General features: G+C 47.9%; 1 protein-coding gene across 1 annotated transcript in view; it reads left to right on the forward strand.

Moving 5' to 3' along the window:
• The first annotated feature begins 6,374 nt into the window (after positions 1-6,374).
• Positions 6,375-18,830, forward strand: part of RIT2 (Ras like without CAAX 2) — a 123,393-nt gene continuing 110,937 nt past the window's right edge. Inside the window, exon 1 of the mRNA XM_060236609.1 lies at positions 6,375-6,485. Coding sequence (XP_060092592.1) covers positions 6,383-6,485 — 103 coding nt within the window. The 5' untranslated portion in view covers positions 6,375-6,382. The remainder of the gene's footprint in view (positions 6,486-18,830) is intronic.

Consider the following 18,830-nt stretch of genomic DNA (forward strand, 5'->3'; position numbering starts at 1 on the left):
AAGGGGTAAATACACTGAGATGAGGAGGCATGTGAGGAGGAAACTGGAAGGAAAGGTACATACGGTCAAAACCCTTGGGGAAGCTTGGATGCTATTTAAAACTATAATCCTAGAAGCTCAGATAAAATACATACCACAAGTTAGGAAAGGCACAAACAGGCATAAGAAAAGGCCTGCGTGGTTAACAAACAAAGTAATGGAAGCTGTAAAAGGTAAGAAGGACTCCTTTAAGCGGTGGAAAACCAGTCCAAGTGAGATTAGTAAAAGGGAACACAGGCTGTGGCAAATCAAATGCAAGACTGTGATCAGGCAGGCAAAAAGGGACTATGAGGAGCATATTGCAAAAAACATAAAGACCAACAATAAAACTTTCTTCAAATATATTAGAAGTAGGAAACCAGCCAGGGAGGCAGTGGGGCCCTTGGATGACCATGGGGTAAAAGGATTACTGAAGGAGGATAGGGAAATGGCTGAGAAGCTAAATGAATTTTTTGCCTCCGTCTTCACTGTGGAAGATGAGAACTTTTTGCCCGCCCCAGAACCACTAATTTTGGAAGGGGTGTTGAAAGACCTGAGTCAGATTGAGGTGACAAAAGAGGAGGTCCTACAACTGATAGACAAATTAAAAACTAATAAGTCACCAGGTCCGGATGGCATACATCCGAGAGTTCTGAAAGAACTCAAAGTTGAACTTGTGGATCTTCTAACAAAAATCTGTAATCTTTCATTGAAATCTGCCTCCGTTCCTGAGGACTGGAAGGTAGCAAATGTCACCCCCATCTTTAAAAAATGTTCCAGAGGAGACCCGGGAAATTACAGGCCAGTCAGTCTGACTTCAATACCGGGAAAGTTGGTAGAAACCATTATCAAGGACAGAATGAGTAGGCACATTGATGAACACAGGTTATTGAGGAAGACTCAGCATGGGTTCTGTAGGGGAAGATCTTGCCTCACTAACCTGTCACATTTCTTTGAGGGGGTGAACAAACATGTGGACAAAGGAGACCCAATAGATGTTGTTTACCTTGACTTCCAGAAAGCTTTTGATAAAGTTCCTCATCAAAGGCTCCTTAGAAAGCTTGAGATCATGGAGTAAAAGGACAGGTCCTCTTGTGGATCAAAAACTGGCTGAGTAATAGGAAGCAGAGAGTGAGTATAAATGGGCAGTCTTCGCAGTGGAGGACGGTAAGCAGTGGGGTGCCGCAGGGCTCAGTACTGGGTCCCATGCTCTTTAACTTGTTTATAAATGATTTAGAGTTGGGAGTGAGCAGTGAAGTGGCCAAGTTTGCGGATGACACTAAATTGTTCAGGGTGGTGAGAACCAGAGAGGATTGTGAGGAACTCCAAAGGGATCTGTTGAGGCTGGGTGAGTGGGCGTCAACGTGGCAGATGCGGTTCAATGTGGCCAAGTGCAAAGTAATGCACATTGGGGCCAAGAATCCCAGCTACAAATACAAGTTGATGGGGTGTGAACTGGCAGAGACTGACCAAGAGAGAGATCTTGGGGTCGTGGTAGATAACTCACTGAAAATGTCAAGACAGTGTGCATTTGCAATAAAAAAGGCCAACGCCATGCTGGGAATTATTAGGAAGGGAATTGAAAACAAATCAGCCAGTATCATAATGCCCCTGTATAAATCGATGGTGCGGTCTCATTTGGAGTACTGTGTGCAGTTCTGGTCGCCGCACCTCAAAAAGGATATTATAGCATTGGAGAAAGTGCAGAGAAGGGCAACTAGAATGATTAAAGGGCTGGAGCACTTTCCCTATGAAGAAAGGTTGAAACGCTTGGGACTCTTTAGCTTGGAGAAACATCGACTGCGGGGTGACATGATAGAGGTTTACAAGATAATGCATGGGATGGAGAAAGTAGAGAAAGAAGTACTTTTCTCCCTTTCTCACAATACAAGAACTCGTGGGCATTCGATGAAATTGCTGAGCAGACAGGTTAAAACGGATAAAAGGAAGTACTTCTTCACCCAAAGGGTGATTAACATGTGGAATTCACTGCCACAGGAGGTGGTGGCGGCCACAAGTATAGCCACCTTCAAGAAGGGTTTAGATAAAAATATGGAGCACAGGTCCATCAGTGGCTATTAGCCACAGTGTATGTGTGTATATAAATTTTTTTGCCACTGTGTGACACATAGTGTTGGACTTGATGGGTCGTTGGCATGATCCAACATGGCTTCTCTTATGTTCTTATTGTAAGCCGCTCTGAGTCTTTGATTAAGGGAGAAGGGTGGGGTATAAATCTACAATTCTTCTTCTTCTCACTCTGTGATGAGTTTTGGAGTCTTGCTTCATCCTGCATAGCTTCTAGAGATGCAGGTGAATACAGTGCCTCAAAATGTGTTATTTTCAGATTTCTGTGACCCAGAAACTCTCTTCTTTCTTAGAGGCAGCTGACCTGGATATGAAGAACTGTGCTACACCAACCTTGAAGCTTGGTTTATGAAGTGTCCTTGAATTTTACCAAAAGAAAGTGGCAGTATCTGCCCATCCCACCCTCTACTGCAACCCACAGCTCCTAAAATTCTGTTTTTGGGGATTGGAGCTGCCAAGAATTGAGGTATGCCAAAGCCCCAATCTTGATGATATTGATATCCCACCCTCCACTGTGAATTTCAGAGTCTCAGAGCGGCTCACAATCTCCTTTCCCTTCCTCCCCCACAACAGACACCCTATGAGATAGGTGGGGCTGAGAGGGCTCTAACAGCAGCTGCCCTTTCAAGGACAACCTCTGCCAGAACTATGGTTGACCCAAGGCCATCCCAGCAGCTGCAAGTGGAGGAGTGGGGAATCAAACCCAGTTCTCCCAGATAAGAGTCCGTGCACTTAACCGCTACACCAAACTGGCTCTCCAGGTGCCATCAGGAGGTCCATCAGCAGGGCCAGAACTCCAGAAGCGCTCCCTCTTTTGAGAACCCACACTCTCCCTACCCCCCGGTGGGATTTCTGAACTCCTTCCCCTGGCTGGGGAGGTGTCTCATGGTCTCTGGGCTTTGAGCCACCTCTCATCCTCTGCTGAATCCAGGGCACAGGGGCAAAGCCAGTGGGTATACCCTGTGGCTAACAGCCACTGATAGACCTCTGCTCTGTATGTCTATATAATTCCCTCCTGAAGCCACTGATGGACCTCTGCTCTGTATGTCCATCCAATTCCCTCTTGAAGCCACTGATGGACCTCTGCTCTGTATGTCCCAGATAAGAGTCCGTGCACTTAACCATTACACCATGAAACAACAACAGAAAACAGAAGTGATGTAGGGTAGCTCTAGGAATCACTGGAAATGCTATGGTTTTACCATAAAGGTTCTGATGATTCCTAAAGCTACCTAGATCACATCTCTGTCTCTTTTTTTTTTACCAGAAGTGACATGATACTGCAGATGGTATCTTGCCCCCAATATCTCCAACCACAGCCCTCCTGTTGATTGCCTATTGGGGCAGCAACAAATTGGTCAGAATTTGCTACTGGCTCTTAATGGCAAAGGTAGTTTCCTGTGGAAGCACCAAGTCAATACTGACCCATGGGGTAACATCACATCATGATGTTTTCACAGCAAACTTTTTACGGGGTGGTTTGCCATTGCCTTCCCCAGTCATCTACACTTTCCCTCCAGCAAGATGCGTACTCATTTTACTGACCTCAGAAGGATGGAAGGCTGAGTCAACCTTGGGCCGGCTACCTGAACCCAGTTTCCGCCGGGATCGAACTCAGGTCGTGAGCAGAGCTTGGACTGCAGTACTGCAGCTTTACCACTCTGCACCACGGGGTTCTTAGGTAAACTTAAATGCCCTCAATTTTCTTTTAATAAAATGGAATCACGTATCGGCTTGGATTTGTATTCTGCCACTAGGGATACAGCTGAATTTTCTAGCTGAATCCCAACTTCATTTTCACTTTGAAAAATCAGTGCATTCACACTGGCAAGTCTTTTATTTTAGCGTCGTTTCTGTTTCTTTGGGCCAGTCCCTCTGACCCGCTAAATGTATGTAATGTAATTTAATGTTATTTCCATCCGGCAAATAGCATCTAATCGCATAAAAGAACCTGGCGTAAATCAATTGGGAACACCGGCAATGAAAACGGCGAAAGCGAAACAGCTCGCAAGGGCAGCTGCAGAAAACAAAAAGAACGAGAAAAGGGCACACTCCTCGACCAGTTTCTAGAGTGCCCTTCACAAAGAAGGCTCGGGGTTCTTTTCGGCCAGTTCCACCTAAGGCTGTTTGAATATTGCGACTCTGATTTCTCCCTCTACGGATCGCAGCGGCTTTTGCATTTCTGGGCTGGGTTCGGCACAAGCAACGGCTGAGAACTGCCATCGGGTTCGGCAATGGCTGAGGAGCGCCCCAAGCATTTTGCTTTGTCCCACAGGAGAAAACTGGGTGAAGGGACCCATCCAGATACTCTGGTTTGGATTGCTAGAATTGCTAGCATTCCTGATTGGTAGAATTGCTAGCACTCTCTGGTCCCTTCAATAAGCTGAATGGGATGTTCGTTTGCCAGTTTGCCACTCTTATCTGGGAGAACCAGGTTTGATTCCCCACTCCTCCACTTGCACCTGCTAGCATGGCCTTGGGTCAGCCATAGCTCTGGCAGAAGTTGTCCTTGAAAGGGCAGCTGCTGTGAGAGCCCTCTCCAGCCCCACCCACCTCACAGGGTGTCTGTTGTGGGGGAGGAAGGGAAAGGAGATTGTGAGCCGCTCTGAGACTCTTCGGAGTGGAGGGCGGGATATAAATCCCATATCTTCATCTACCTCACAGAGTGTCTGTTGTGGGGGAGGAAGGGAAAGGAGATTGTGAGCCACTCTGAGACTCTTCAGAGTGGAGGGCGGGATATAAATCCAATATCTTCTTCTTTTTCTTGCCATAAATATGCTCTTCCGCTGCCCCTGTCCATACATTAAGCCTCTTTTCCTATGAAAACCTCTGGACTTGTGGGGGGACGGTCTTATTTGGATTAAATTGTCATTGTATGGCTCACTTACTGGTGCAGTAAGGCTTTATTGATAACTATGGAGTTAGACATGAAGACGCTAGAAAAAGGTCAGAACATTGTTGTTGTTTTTCCCTCCAGGTCTGTTCGAAACCCTACAACCAGCCCCTAGAAAAGATAATTTACTCCTTTCCTCTGTTTGCTGGCAGGCCTGGCCTAAGCAACGGAATCTCAGAATATTCTGCAGCAGGGGTTGCCAACAGTAGCTCTCCAGATGTTTTTTTGCCTACAACTCCCATCAGCCCCAGCCAATGGCCATGCTGGCTGGGGCTAATGGGAGTTGTAGGCAAAAAAAACAATCTGGAGAGCTACCGTTGGCCACCCCTGTTCTATAGGGTTATCGGGTCAGTTCCTTCTGCGAGAGACGCTTGCTGAATTTGCGTGCATGTTGCTGTTTTTACTTACGGTGATTTTTCCAAATCCTAGAACATGGAGAGCCAGTTTGGTATAGTGGTTAAGTGTGCAGACTCTTATCGGGGAGAACCGGGTTTGATTTCCCACCCCTCCACTTGCAGCTGCTGGCATGGCCTTGGGTCAGCCATAGCTCTGGCAGAGGTTGTCCTTGAAAGGGCAGCTGCTGTGAGAGCCCTCTCCAGCCCCACCCACCTCACAGGGTGTCTGTTGTGGGGGAAGGGAAAGGAGATTGTGAGCCGCTCGGAGTGGAGGGCGGGATATAAATCCAATATCTTCAGCTACCTCACAGGGTGTCTGTTGTGGGGAAAGGGAAAGGAGATTGTGAGCCGCTCTGAGACTCTTCGGAGTGGAGGGCGGGATATAAATCCAATATCTTCATCTACCTCACAGGGTGTCTGTTGTGGGGGAGGAAGGGAAAAAAGATTGTATGCTGCTCTGAGACTCTTCAGAGTGGAGGGTGGGATATAAATCCAATATCTTCTTCTTCTTCTTTCGGTAGCTGGTTCTCCTAAAACAGAGGTAAGTAAGATTCTCTAATCATCCCGGAGCTCTTTTTCCACACCTTCCTCTCTCTCCATTAAACTCTTCGATTGCGAAAACAGAGCAGAGAGCCAGCGTCTTGTTCTTCTGGAAAGTAGGCAAAAGCTACCGAAACCCTTAAAAGGTGTTCGGTCTGTGGAATAAAACAGCGCCGCGTGTCCAGAAAGAGGACAGTGGGGAAAAAAAGGAAAGATACAGAGAAGGGAGGTGGGGTGCGTGCGAGGAGCTGCATTTTTATTGGAAGCTCATCTAGTGGTTGCTATGAGACCTTCCGCAGCTAACACCAGCTCCGCGGCAAAGTGAACGAAGCTGCTAAATTGTACGCCTCTCTGTCTTGAGACCTCCCCGGTCGCTTTCAGAGTTGTGGAGAAAGCAAACACCTGCCGGTCTGGTCCCCCCCTCCCCTCTACCTCTCCCGAGAAGAAGATGGAGCTTGAATCCGAAACCCCCTGCTCCTCCACTGGCTCTCCAGGAGGCTCCAGGGAGTATAAAGTGGTCATGCTTGGTTCAGGAGGCGTGGGGAAAAGTGGTAAGTTTTGGGGGGCTGGGGAGAAATGCCTGCATTGTAAAGAATGTGACAGATGGGTGATTATACCGGGGAGGGGGGGGGTGCTATTTAAGGTTAAAATGCGTGTATTCCAAGGATGTGATTCACAACTCATTTAATCTGTTCAGCCCGAAATTGTGATTTGGATTCGTCAATTTCTCCGTGTCGGAGTCGTTCTGAAACAAAAAGCATTTTAAATGGCTCTGGGAAACCGCTCGAGGGCATGTCCCTGGCGGTTGTTCCCTTTAAGCTGAGTTAGTGTGAGCTAGCTCACAGTTCTTTAGCCTCCGGCTCACTCGTTTCGGTCTTGGCTCAGGAAAAATGGCCCCAGAGCAAACTAATCGATGCAGTCGTTCACAACTTTAATGGCCGTTGCTCACGAAGTAGAATTTTTGCTCACAAGACTCCGCAGCTTAGAGCAGAAATGGCAAGACTTGCTTAATGTAAGAGCTGCATAGAATAAATGTCAGATGTTTAAGAGCCACAAGACATGAACGTCAGATGTTTGAGAGCGGCAAAACAGGGAGGAAGGAAGGAAGATGAGTGGAGGGGGAGGTGGAAAGAAAGCAACTTTAACTTAAAATGCATTCTCCAAACTGCTGGCTGGCTTGGCTTGGAGAAGTGATTTAAAGAGAGAAATGCCTTCTCCAAGCTGGCCGATGGGGCAGTGGGGTCTTGGATATGTGTGAAATATGTGTACAATATGTGTGAAAGAGCCACACATGGCTCTTGAGCCACAGTTTGACCACCCCTGACTTAGAGGAAACATAGGTCCCTAGTGGAGATCTTCTCCCCAAAAAAGTCTGATCCAGGGGAGGAAAACTGAGTTTTACTCAACTCCATAGCTTTCAAATTCTTCTTCACCCTGATAGGCTTGCTTAGAACAGATCCCTTCTGGCCAGACTTTGAGCTCATCTTTGTGGATTGCAGCTCTTGATGACGCTTGAATGTCTTGGAAGTTATTTACACTCCTTCCCAGGAAGACAGGTTACTCTGAATAATTCAACACGTAATTTTTAGGAGTTTCTGGCTCAACATTAGGAAGAACTTCCTGCCTGTTAGAGCGGTTCCTTAGTGGAACTGGCTTCCTCGGAAGGTGGTGGGCTCTCCTTCCTTGGAGGTTTTTAAGCAGAGGCTAGATGGCCATCTGACAGCAATGATCCTGTGAATTAAGGGGGAGGTACTTGTGAGTTTCCTGCATTGTGCAGGAGGTTGGACTAGATGACCCTGGAGGTCCCTTCCAACTCTCGGATTTTGTACATAATGTTGCCTGTGTGTGGGGAAGCTACCCACTAAAAGAAGTTAAAGACGAGTCAATCCGGCTTTGAGAAAGCCAGAGGGATGCCCACAGTGGACTTCTGCAACTTTTTCCCCCTGACTTTTTTACTGCCTGCTATTAGACTTCCCCGTATAACCCAGTCACCTCCTACCCACTAAGTTACGGGATGCATGTTGGAGGATCTCCTGTTCTTCCCAGGGCAAAAGTGGCCACTAAGTTACGGGATGCATGTTGGAGGATCTCCTGTTCTTCCCAGGGCAAAAGTGGCCACTAAGTTACGGGATGCATGTTGGAGGATCCACTGTTCTTCCCAGGGCAAAAGTGGCCACTAAGTTACGGGATGCATGTTGGAGGATCTCCTGTTCTTCCCAGGGCAAAAGTGGCCACTAAGTTACGGGATGCATGTTGGAGGATCTCCTGTTCTTCCCAGGGCAAAAGTGGCCACTAAGTTACGGGATGCATGTTGGAGGATCTCCTGTTCTCCCTGGGGCACGTTATAATATCCCAGAGAGAGAATGAGAGGGGAAGAGACAGGATCATTCAAAGACGACCGGGGCATCTGGATGCTGAGCTGGGGACTTCTGCCCGGTATGTTGTGTTTAGCTCAAGACGGTAACCTTTTGATTTATCTTCGCTGACACTTAGCATCCTCTAATCTTCAAACTGCTGTGCTGAGCACGCAGAGACTGTCTCGGCGTTGGCCGTCCAGGATGATGTACCTGTCTGCACAACATGCTTATAATTGCATCTGCAAAGCCCGGCGCACTCTATTAAGTCTCGGACTAAGCAAACAGCCGAATCCGAGCGGCACATATTTTTGTGCTACGGGGTGTGCTTTTGTTTTCATGGCCTTGCTCGGTGTGTGTGAAGTGTCATCGTGTGGCTTCTGATTTAACGGCAACCCTACGGAGGAACGCCCTCCAAAATGGCCTCTCAACAGCCTCGCTATGGTCTTGCAAACAGAGGGCCACGGTTTCCTTGATGGGGTCCGTCCACCTGATGTTGGGTCTTTCACGGGGTTAAGTTTGGTAGATCTGGCAAGCATCTGCAGATGTTTCGGCAAGGTACAATCCATATATTGCAATTCTGTTGGTACATTTTTTGTGTGTGTGGGGGGGTGAGGGGTTACCTTGATGCAGGGGTCGTTTTCTAGAAAAATAGGTGGTGGAACTCATCCAGGGATTGTTATGCAGCTGCACCTACTATTCAATGGACAAGGTGGGGAGGAGGAGGTGGAACCCTCAGAAAGGTTCAGGAGCTGTGCTCCTGTGAGCTCCTGCTGAACCCGAGGCCTGCCTTGACGCATCACCAGGCATCATCTCCTTGGATCAGCATGAGATCTGAGGTCTCCTCTAGAGTTACCTTTGAGGAGCTGTGGAGCCAGAACAGACGCAGGACTTTCAAGGAAAGCTAAAGTTCTGATAAAGTTCACAAAATTTGTAGACGGGTCAGTAGCATTTAGCGACCCCGTGGCGCAGAGTGGTAAAGCAGCAGTAACTGCAGTACTGTGGTCTGAACTCTCTGCTCACGACCTGAGTTCGATTCCGGCGGAAGCTGGATTCAGGTAGCCGGCCCAAGGTTGACTCAGCCTTCCATCCTTCTGAGGTCAGTAAAATGAGTACCCAGCTTGCTGGTGGGAAAGTGTAGATGACTGGGGAAGGCAATGGCAAACCACCCTGTAAGAAGTCTGCTGTGAAAATGTGAAACAACGTCACCCCAGAGTCGGAAACGACTGATGCTTGCACAGGGGACCTTTCCTTTCCTTTTCCAGTAGAGTTTATTGCATAGGGCCAAGGACCTACAATTAGGATGCACAGAAGAGAAACAAACTGTTAGGGTTTAGATATACGATTAGCAGAGTAACATGGAGAGAACCACAAATAACAGCCAGGCACACGGTTTAGCTTAAGAATAAAAAGTAGTTTACTTTACTAATGAGTAAAGGGATGACTGGGATTTCTAGAAAACAAGAAAGGATTCAGTATCTTATCTAGCTTCTAAGCTATATAGCCAATGGCTGGGGCTGATGGGAGTTGTAGGCAAAAAAACATCTGGAGAGCCAACATTCCCTACCCCTGGACTAGAGTGATTAACACATGGAATTCACTGCCACAGGAGGTGGTGGCAGCTATAAACATAGATGGCTTCAAGAGGGGACTGGATAAACATATGGAGCAGAGGTCCATTAGTGGCTATTAGCCATAGGGTATAGATGGAACTCCTAGACTGGGGCAAGTGATGTTCTATATTCTTATGCTTGGGGGGGAGGCACAGTGGGAGGGCTTCTAGTGTCCTGGTCCCACTGGTGGACCTCCTGATGGCACCTGTTTTTTTGGCCACTGAGTGACACAGAGTGTTGGAATGGATGGGCCATTGGCCTGATCCAACATGGCTTCTCTTATGTTCTTATGTGACACAGAGTGTTGGACTGGATGGGCCATTGGCCAGATCCAACATGGCTTCTCTTATGTTCTTATGTGACACAGAGTGTTGGACTGGAGGGGCCATTGGCCTAATCCAACAGGGCTTCTCTTATGTTCTTATGTGACACAGGGTGTTGGACTGGAGGGGCCATTGGCCTGATCCAACGGGCCTTCTCTTATGGGTTTGTTTGTTTGTTTGTTTTATTTTGCTGGCTGCTCTTAATTTTCCATTTTTTGGGGGGGGGGGACCATAAACTGCTTGATTTTGTTACCTGTCATGGATCCCATTTGGGGGGAGACAGGTGAGGCTTCTGATATTTTTAAGCAACATTGATATACATTTGATATACGCTGCATGCTCATTAATCACCTGTTGCGCTCCATCATTCCATAATGTGGATATCTATCATCATACACTGATTGTTGACAGGGTCGGGCTATGGGGAACACATCTTGCCTATTTTAAAAGAGCTTTATTGGCTTGGCAGTTTATTTCCAAGCTGAGGTACTGATTATGACTTTTTAACCCATTCATGGCCTTGGAGCCGCAGATCTAACGGACGGTAGCTCCCCCAATGTCCCTGTGTAGTAGTAGTAGTAGAAGATGATGATGATATTGAATTTATATCCCACCCTCCACTCTGAATCTCAGAGTCTCAGAGGGGTTCACAATCTCTTTTATCTTCTCCCCCCACAACAGATACCCTGTGAGGTGGGTGAGTCTGAGAGGACTCTCACAGCAGCTGCCCTTTCAAGGACAACTCAGCGAGAGCTATGGCTGACCCAAGGCCATGATAGCAGGTGCAAGTGGAGGAGTGGGGAATCAAACCAGGTTCTCCCAGACAAGAGTCCGCACACTTAACCACTACACCAAACTGGCATTCAGCCTATTGCCTTCTGGATGTCTCCCCCTCCCCCCAATAAAGCCAGCTGGCCTAGCATCCTGTAACATGCTCCATTTTTTTTCCTATATCCACTTTTATACAACACTTGCAATCAGGTTGCTAATCTCCTGGTGGTAACTGGAGATCTCCTGGGATTACAACTGATCTCCAGGCAACAGAGATAAATTCACCTGGAGAAAATGGCCACATTGGAAGGTGGACTCCAAGGCACGGTACTCCACTGAAAGCCCTCCCTTCCCCAAACCCCACCCTCAGGCTCCAGCCCCTCAAAGTCCAGGTAGCCAGTTTGGTGCAGTGGTTAATCGTGCGGACTCTTATCTGGGAGAACCGGGATTGATACCCCACTCCTCCACATGTGCCTGCTGGAATGGCCTTGGATCAGTCATAGCTCTTGTAGAGTCGTCCTTGAAAGGGCAGCTTCTGGGAGAGCTCTCTCAGCCTCACCCACCTCACAGGGTGTCTGTTGTGGGGGAGGAAGGGAAAGGAGATTGTGAGCCGCTCTGAGACTCTTTGGAGTGGAGGGCGGGATAGAAATCCAATATCTTCATCTACCTCACAGGGTGTCTGTTGCGGGGGAGGAAGGGAAAGGAGATTGTGAGCCGCTCTGAGACTCTTTGGAGTGGCGGGCGGGATAGAAATCCAATATCTTCATCTACCTCACAGGGTGTCTGTTGCGGGGGAGGAAGGGAAAGGAGATTGTGAGCTGCTCTGAGACTCTTTGGAGTGGCGGGCGGGATAGAAATCCAATATCTTCATCTACCTCACAGGGTGTCTGTTGCGGGGGAGGAAGGGAAAGGAGATTGTGAGCCGCTCTGAGACTCTTCGGAGTGGAGGCTGCAGTCATACATGATGCAGTTTCAATCCACTTTCAATGCAGTTTTAAACTGGATTTTGCTGGTTCACCCAAGAAAAACCCAGTTGTAAAGTGCATTGAAAGTGGATTGAAACGGCATCATTTAGCATGTGTGATCGCAGCCCAATATTCGGAGTGGAGGGCTGGATATAAATTCAATATCCTCCTCCTCCTCCTCATCTTCTTCTTTTTCCCAACCCTACTTTCAATGGCTCCTCTCTGTAGTGATCTGAGACGATGCTGCCTCGTTCCTCCCATAGTGTTTCCTACTTATTTCCACTGCTGTCAAGAGCGCCTCTTGCCATGATTTTGCTTGAATAGAATGTATGACTTCTGGGTCCGCTTGGCTTGTTATCAGTATTTTCCTATCCACGCTGGCCTGTTCTGTCTGCACCATATGAAGTATCCATTTCAGCCCTGGGAACAGGGAACAGGCTGGCTCCAAGGCCACCCAATGTTATCTGACTCCCAGAGATTTTCATAGTTTCATTTCTTCACAATTAGAGGTGCTGGAATGTTAACAGGGGGATGCAATTGGTAGATTTTGGCACCTAGAATTTTGAATGTATAATGGGTGGGCCCAAGGGCTTTTTTTGTAGGAGGAACTCCTTTACATATTAGGCCACACCCTCCTGATGTAGCCAATCCTCTGGATCTTACAGTGGGCCCTGTAAGAAGAGCCCTGTAAGGAATTCTAGCAGGACCTCCTTTGCCTATTAGGCCACACCCTTCTGATGTAGCCAATCCTCCTGGAGCTTACAGTAGCCCCTGTACGAAGAGCCCTGTAAGGAATTCTAGCAGGACCTCCTTTACATATTAGGCCACACCCTCCTGATGTAGCCAGTCCTCCTGGAGCTTACAGTAGCCCCTGTACGAAGAGCCCTGTAAGGAATTCTAGCAGGACCTCCTTTACATATTAGGTCACACCCTCCTGATGTAGCCAGTCCTCCTGGAATTACAGTGGGGCCTGTGAGAAGAGCCCTGTAAGGAATTCTAGGAGGATTCCTAATTTGCATATTAGGCCACACCCTCCTGATGTAGCCAATCCTCCTGGATCTTACAGTAGGCCCTGTAAGAAGAGCCCTGTAAGCTCCAGGAGGATTGGCTACATCAGGGAGGCGTGGCCTAATATGCAAAAGAGTTCTTGCTACACAAAAAGCCCTGGTGGACCCAATGGTATAACTATGAGGGCTGAGGTCATGCACCTTAGTTTCAGCAAGAACCATCTTGCAGCTGTATCTGTCTAGCTCATTCAACAAACTACCTTTATTCAACAATAAAAGAGTATTGATTGGTGACGATTGTGTAGTACTTGACAACTGCTGCCAAAGTCTTAGACTTTTTGGGAAAGGAAAGGTCCCCTGTGCAAGCACCAGACGTTTCCGACTCTGGGGTGACGTTGCTTTCACAACGTTTTCACAGCAGGCTTTTGACGGGGTGGTTTGCCATTGCCTTCCCCGGTCATCTACACTTCCCTCCCAGCAAGCTGGGGTCTCATTTGTCCGACCTCGGAAGGATGGAAGGCTGAGTCAACCTCGAGCCGGCTACCTGAAAACCCAGCTTCCGCCAGGGATCAAACTCAGGTCGTGAGCAGAGCTTAGGACTGCAGTACTGCAGCTTTTACACTCTGTGTCACGGAGCTTTTTAGACTTTTTAGGTAACCCCAAAACAGAATGGTTTAGTTAAATGTGGTAGAATGACAGAACTATCAGTTTGTGTGTGGGGTGGCAGGGTGGCTCTGAGGTTAAAGGGATCTTTCACTCTAAATAGAACAGCTTTTTTTTAGTTTAAACAGATAGAGTTTGTTTAGAAGTGTAACAGCACAACAGTTTAAGTATGGTTCATAAACATAATGGTTTCAGAGCAGTACAGTTCTTCTTTCTCTAAAGTTCCTTAAGTGGACCTACCCATACAGATTTTTCTTGCCATTTAGGCTAGCAACTTCTAGCAACTCTATGATTCTACAAAAACACAACTTGCTTGACCATAAATAGAGTTTATTATAACTATAACCAGTGGTGGAATTCTAGCAGGAGCTCCTTTGCATATTAGGCCACACACCCCTGATATAGCCAATCCTCCATGAGCTTACAGGGCTCTTTTTTGTAAGCTCTTGGAGGATTGGCTACATCAGGGGTGTATGGCCTAATATGCAAAGGAGATCCTGCTAGAATTCTACCTGACTATAACGACGTAACAGTTTCTGTGGAGCTAATAGAATCATAGAATCATAGAGTTGGAAGGGACCTCCAGGGTCATCATGTTCAGCCCCCTGCACAATGCAGGACATTCACAAACACCTCCCTCTAAATTCACAAGATCTTCATTGCTGTCAGACGGCCATCTAGCCTCTGTTTAAAAACCTCCAAGGAAGGAGAGCCCACCACCTCCTGAGGAATCCTATTCCAGGTTGAACATACCCAGTTCCTTCAACCTTTATAAGATTAAAAAAATTGAGATAGGTACCTAAGTATAATAGTTTCAGGTAGGTTCTCTAAAGTTCCTTCAATAAGCTTACAGTGCAATCCAAGGAACCCTTTCCTGGGAGTAAGTCCCATTTAATGGAGTTCAGCAGGATCTTGAGTAGACCTGCTTAGGATTGCATTAGAACAAAGTTTGAATCCAGTGGCACCTTTAAGCCAACCAAGTTTTATTCTGGGCATAAGTTTTCATGTGTGTACAGACTTCAGATACATTGCAACAGAATGTCAAGCATGTGGGTTCAATGACTAGTCGAAGTTGATTCAAAGACTACATTTATTGATAGACCGATACTTTGGTAACAGGTTCTTGAGAGTAATGCTTCTGATACATTGAAACAATACTTTTAAGGTTTACTTCAAAAGCATTCCAAGGAAGGGGGTTGTGGGATAGCGTTCACACGTAAACTATCATAAATGTCTACTTTCCCATAAAGTTATCAGGGCTTCCTCCTTGCTTCTCCAGATGTCTCTCACTCCCTTGCAAAAATGTATGGGAAGGTGCTGATTACTTAGTTTCTTTCTCACTACTTCTAAATACAGGCCATAAAGCAAGATGGGGAGGGGGGGGAAGGGAAAGAATAACAAGCTAACAAAATTAGGTCCACCATGACACTCCACAGACCAGGTTTAGGCAGGACCCTCTCAAACAATCAATTCTCAATGGGATTTTACCATGCTTGATGCAGAAGTTACCAACCGTTACATATACGTAGTGGGTAAGGAGGAGGATTTTGCCAGGAATGTCCATTTTGAGTCAAGATGCGTAGGTAACTGAGCAGTAAATATAGCTTACGCTGGATGAAGATGCTTGGTAAGACGTGTTCCTAGCAGCAAAGTAGCATACGGGAGTTTACAACATATGCAAGAACTGAATGACATTAGCATGCAGGGTCGTGGGAGGAGGTGGGGTAGGGGGCTGCCTGGGGCACTACCTCACCTGGGTCCCTTACTCTCCTTGACCCTTCCCCTTCACAGGAAGGCACTGCTGGGCTACTTTCAACCCGAAAGTGGCCAGCGCTGCTAAAACACCACATGCTGCTAAAACACCACGCGCTGCTAAAACACCACACCTCATGGCGGCTGCTTTCAGGTTAATTGTGGCCCAGCTGCACCTTCCAGGACCAGATCTACATTTTTTTGAGGGGGGGGGCAAAATTACAAAATGATGCCTCCTAGGGCTGCCAAGTCCAATTCAAGAAAAATCTGGTGACTTTGGGGGTGGAGCCAGGAGACTTTGGGGGTGGACCCAGGAGACATTGGGGGTGGAGCCAGGAACAAGGATGTGACAAGCATAATTGAACTCCAAGGGAGTTCTGGCCATCACATTTAAAGGGACGGCACGCCTTTTTAAATGCCTTTCTTCCATAGGAAATAATGAAGGATAGGGGCACCATCTTTTGGGGCTCATAGAATTGGACCCTCTGGTCCAATATTTTTGAAACTTTGGGGGTATTTTGGGGAGAGGCACTAGCTGCTATACTAAAAATCTGGTGCATCTACCTCAAAAAATAGCCCCCCAGAGCCCCCAATACCCATGGATCAATTCCCTATTATTCTCTATGGGAATCGTTCTCCATAGGGAATAATAGAGTGCCTAGTAGACATTTCCCTCCCCCCCCCATGCTTTCTAAAGGGGGGGGCTCCATACCAGGGAATCCCCCCTCCCTGCCCCCTCCCTCTCTCTCTCTCTCTCACACACACACAAATACTTACCGTACTTGGTCTTCTTCCAGCAGAATTTGCTTGCTGTGAAAACGAAAGCAAGCTGCACAGGAAAAGAAAGGGGGGGGGCCGTTCCTGTTTCCTGTGCAGCCTTAAAGGGACACATTTTAAAAACGGATCCCAAGCTGTAAAACAACATGATGCCTACAGGTATGTTCTCTCTCCCCCCGTCCCAGATTTTTTAAGAGCGGGGGAGGAGGCTGAAAATTCGGGGGTCCCCGGCCAGGGTGGGAGGGTTGGGAAGCCTAATGCCTCCTTTGGGGCCATTCTATCTGATAGTCCCATAGAATACAATGGACTCCATATTAGGGTTGCCAAGTCCAATTCAAGAAATTTCTGGGGACTTTGGGGGTGGAGCCCGGAGCAAGGGTGTGACAAGCATAATTGAACTCCGAAGGGAGTTCTGCCCATCACATTTAACGGGACCGCACACTTTTTAAAATGTCTTCCTTCCACAGGAAATGATGAAGGATAGGAACACCTTCTTTTGGGGTTCATAGAATTGGACCCCGTGATCCAATCTTTCTGAAACTTGGGGGGGGGGTATTTTGGGGAGAGGCACCAGATGCTATACTGAAAATGTGGTGCATCTACCTCAAAAAACAGCCCCCTCCGAGCCCCAGATACCCACAGATCAATTCTCTATTATTTCCTAGGGGAACAGGTCTCCATAGAAATAATAGAGTTCCCAGAAGACATTTCCCTCCTCCCCCGTCGCTTTCTGATGACCCTGAATCGGGGGGAAGGTCTCCAAACCCAGGGATCCCCTGCCCCCACCTGGGGATTGGCAACCCTACTCCATATCCAATTTGGCAACCCCCCCCTTCCATCGACGCCCAGGGCAAGCACTCCCCTCTGCCCCTCCCCCCTAGATCCGGCCCTGGAGCCTTCCCATAAAGGCACTGCTGGGCCAATTTCAATCCAAAAGCAGGGGAGGGGACCGCTAAAACACCGTGCTCTTTGGAGGCTTCACACATTGTTGTCTTAGTTCAGGAAAAATAGCTCCAGAGCAACCTAATTTACGGAGTAGCTCACAACTTTCATGCCTGTAGCTCACAAAGTAGATTTTTGCTCAGAAGAAGAAGAAGATATTGGATTTATATCCCGCCCTCCACTCCGAAGAGTCTCAGAGCGGCTCACAATCTCCTTTCCCTTCCTCTCCCACAACAGACACCCTGTGAGGTAGATGAAGATAGTGGATTTCTACCCCGCCCTCCACTCCGAAGAGTCTCAGAGCGGCTCACAATCGCCTTTCCCTTCCTCCCCCACAACAGACACCCTGTGAGGTAGATGAAGATATTGGATTTATATCCCGCCCTCCACTCCGAAGAGTCTCAGAGTGGCTCACCATCTCCTTTCCCTTCCTCTCCCACATCAGACACCCTGTGAGGTAGATGAAGATAGTGGATTTCTATCCCGCCCTCCACTCCGAAGAGTCTCAGAGCGGCTCACAATCTCCTTTCCCTTCCTCCCCCACAACAGACACCCTGTGAGGTAGATGAAGATATTGGATTTATATCCCGCTCTCCACTCTGAAGAGTCTCAGAGTGGCTCACAATCTCCTTTACCTTCCTCCCCCACAGCAGACACCCTGTGAGGTGGGTGGGGCTGGAGAGGGCTCTCACAGCAGTTGCCCTTTCAAGGACAACTCTGCGCGAGCTATGGCTGACCCAAGGCCATTCCAGCAGGTGCAAGTGGAGTAGTGGGGGAATCAAATCCAGTTCCCCCAGATAAGAGTCCGCACACTTAACCACTTAACCACTACACCAAACTGGCTCCACAGCTTAGAGGGAGTCTTGCCCCTGACATCACCATTGCTTCACACAGGATGTTTTTGGAGAAAAGGCCCAACAGGAACTCATTTACATATTAGGCCACACCCCCTGACCCCCAAGCCAGCCGGAAGTGCATTCCTGTCTGTTCCCTACTAAAAAGAAAAGGCCCTGTTTTGAGACATGCTGTGATCTGAATTGCTGGCACTGGTTAATGTGTATGTCACACTTCATGGGACGTGGATGAGCTGACTTCAACAAGCCAGCCTTGCGATTCCTTCTGATGCTGCGATTCCATGGAACATACAGAACCCAGAGGGGACGTTTGGCAGAACTGCACGGGAAAAGATCACACATCTGCCGTGTCTCGTCTTGCCACCCAAACGCCCCTCTCGCCCTGCGTAACGTGAACAAAACAGCCTCTTTTCACTTCCCTCTTTTATTTAGCCCCAAACAAATGACGCACAAAGATATATTTAAAAGGCCCTGAGTTTCCAGGCTTTCGTGGAGCCCCGCTAATTATGCTAATGACTATAATTAATTACAATGCCCTCCGCTCCGTGGGCTTGCAGCAATTAGCTGCACAAAGCCTGCAGTTGAAAAGAAAGGGAAAGCTCTCCCCGTAAGCTAGGGTTGCCAAGTCCAATTCAAGAAATATCTGGGGGCTTTGGGGGTTGGAGCCAGGAGACTTTGGGGGTGGAGCCAGGAGCCAGGGTGCGACAAGCATCATTGAACTCCAAGGGGAGTTCTGACCATCACGTTGAAAGGGACCGCACTAGGGTTGCCAAGTCCAATTCAAGAAATATCTGGGGACTTTGGGGGTGGAGCCAGGAAACTTTGGGGGTGGAGCCAGGAGCAAGGGTGTGACAAGCATAATTGAACTCCAAAGG

Source organism: Heteronotia binoei, chromosome 4 (genome assembly GCF_032191835.1).
Source record: "Heteronotia binoei isolate CCM8104 ecotype False Entrance Well chromosome 4, APGP_CSIRO_Hbin_v1, whole genome shotgun sequence".
Classification (NCBI taxonomy): domain Eukaryota; kingdom Metazoa; phylum Chordata; class Lepidosauria; order Squamata; family Gekkonidae; genus Heteronotia; species Heteronotia binoei.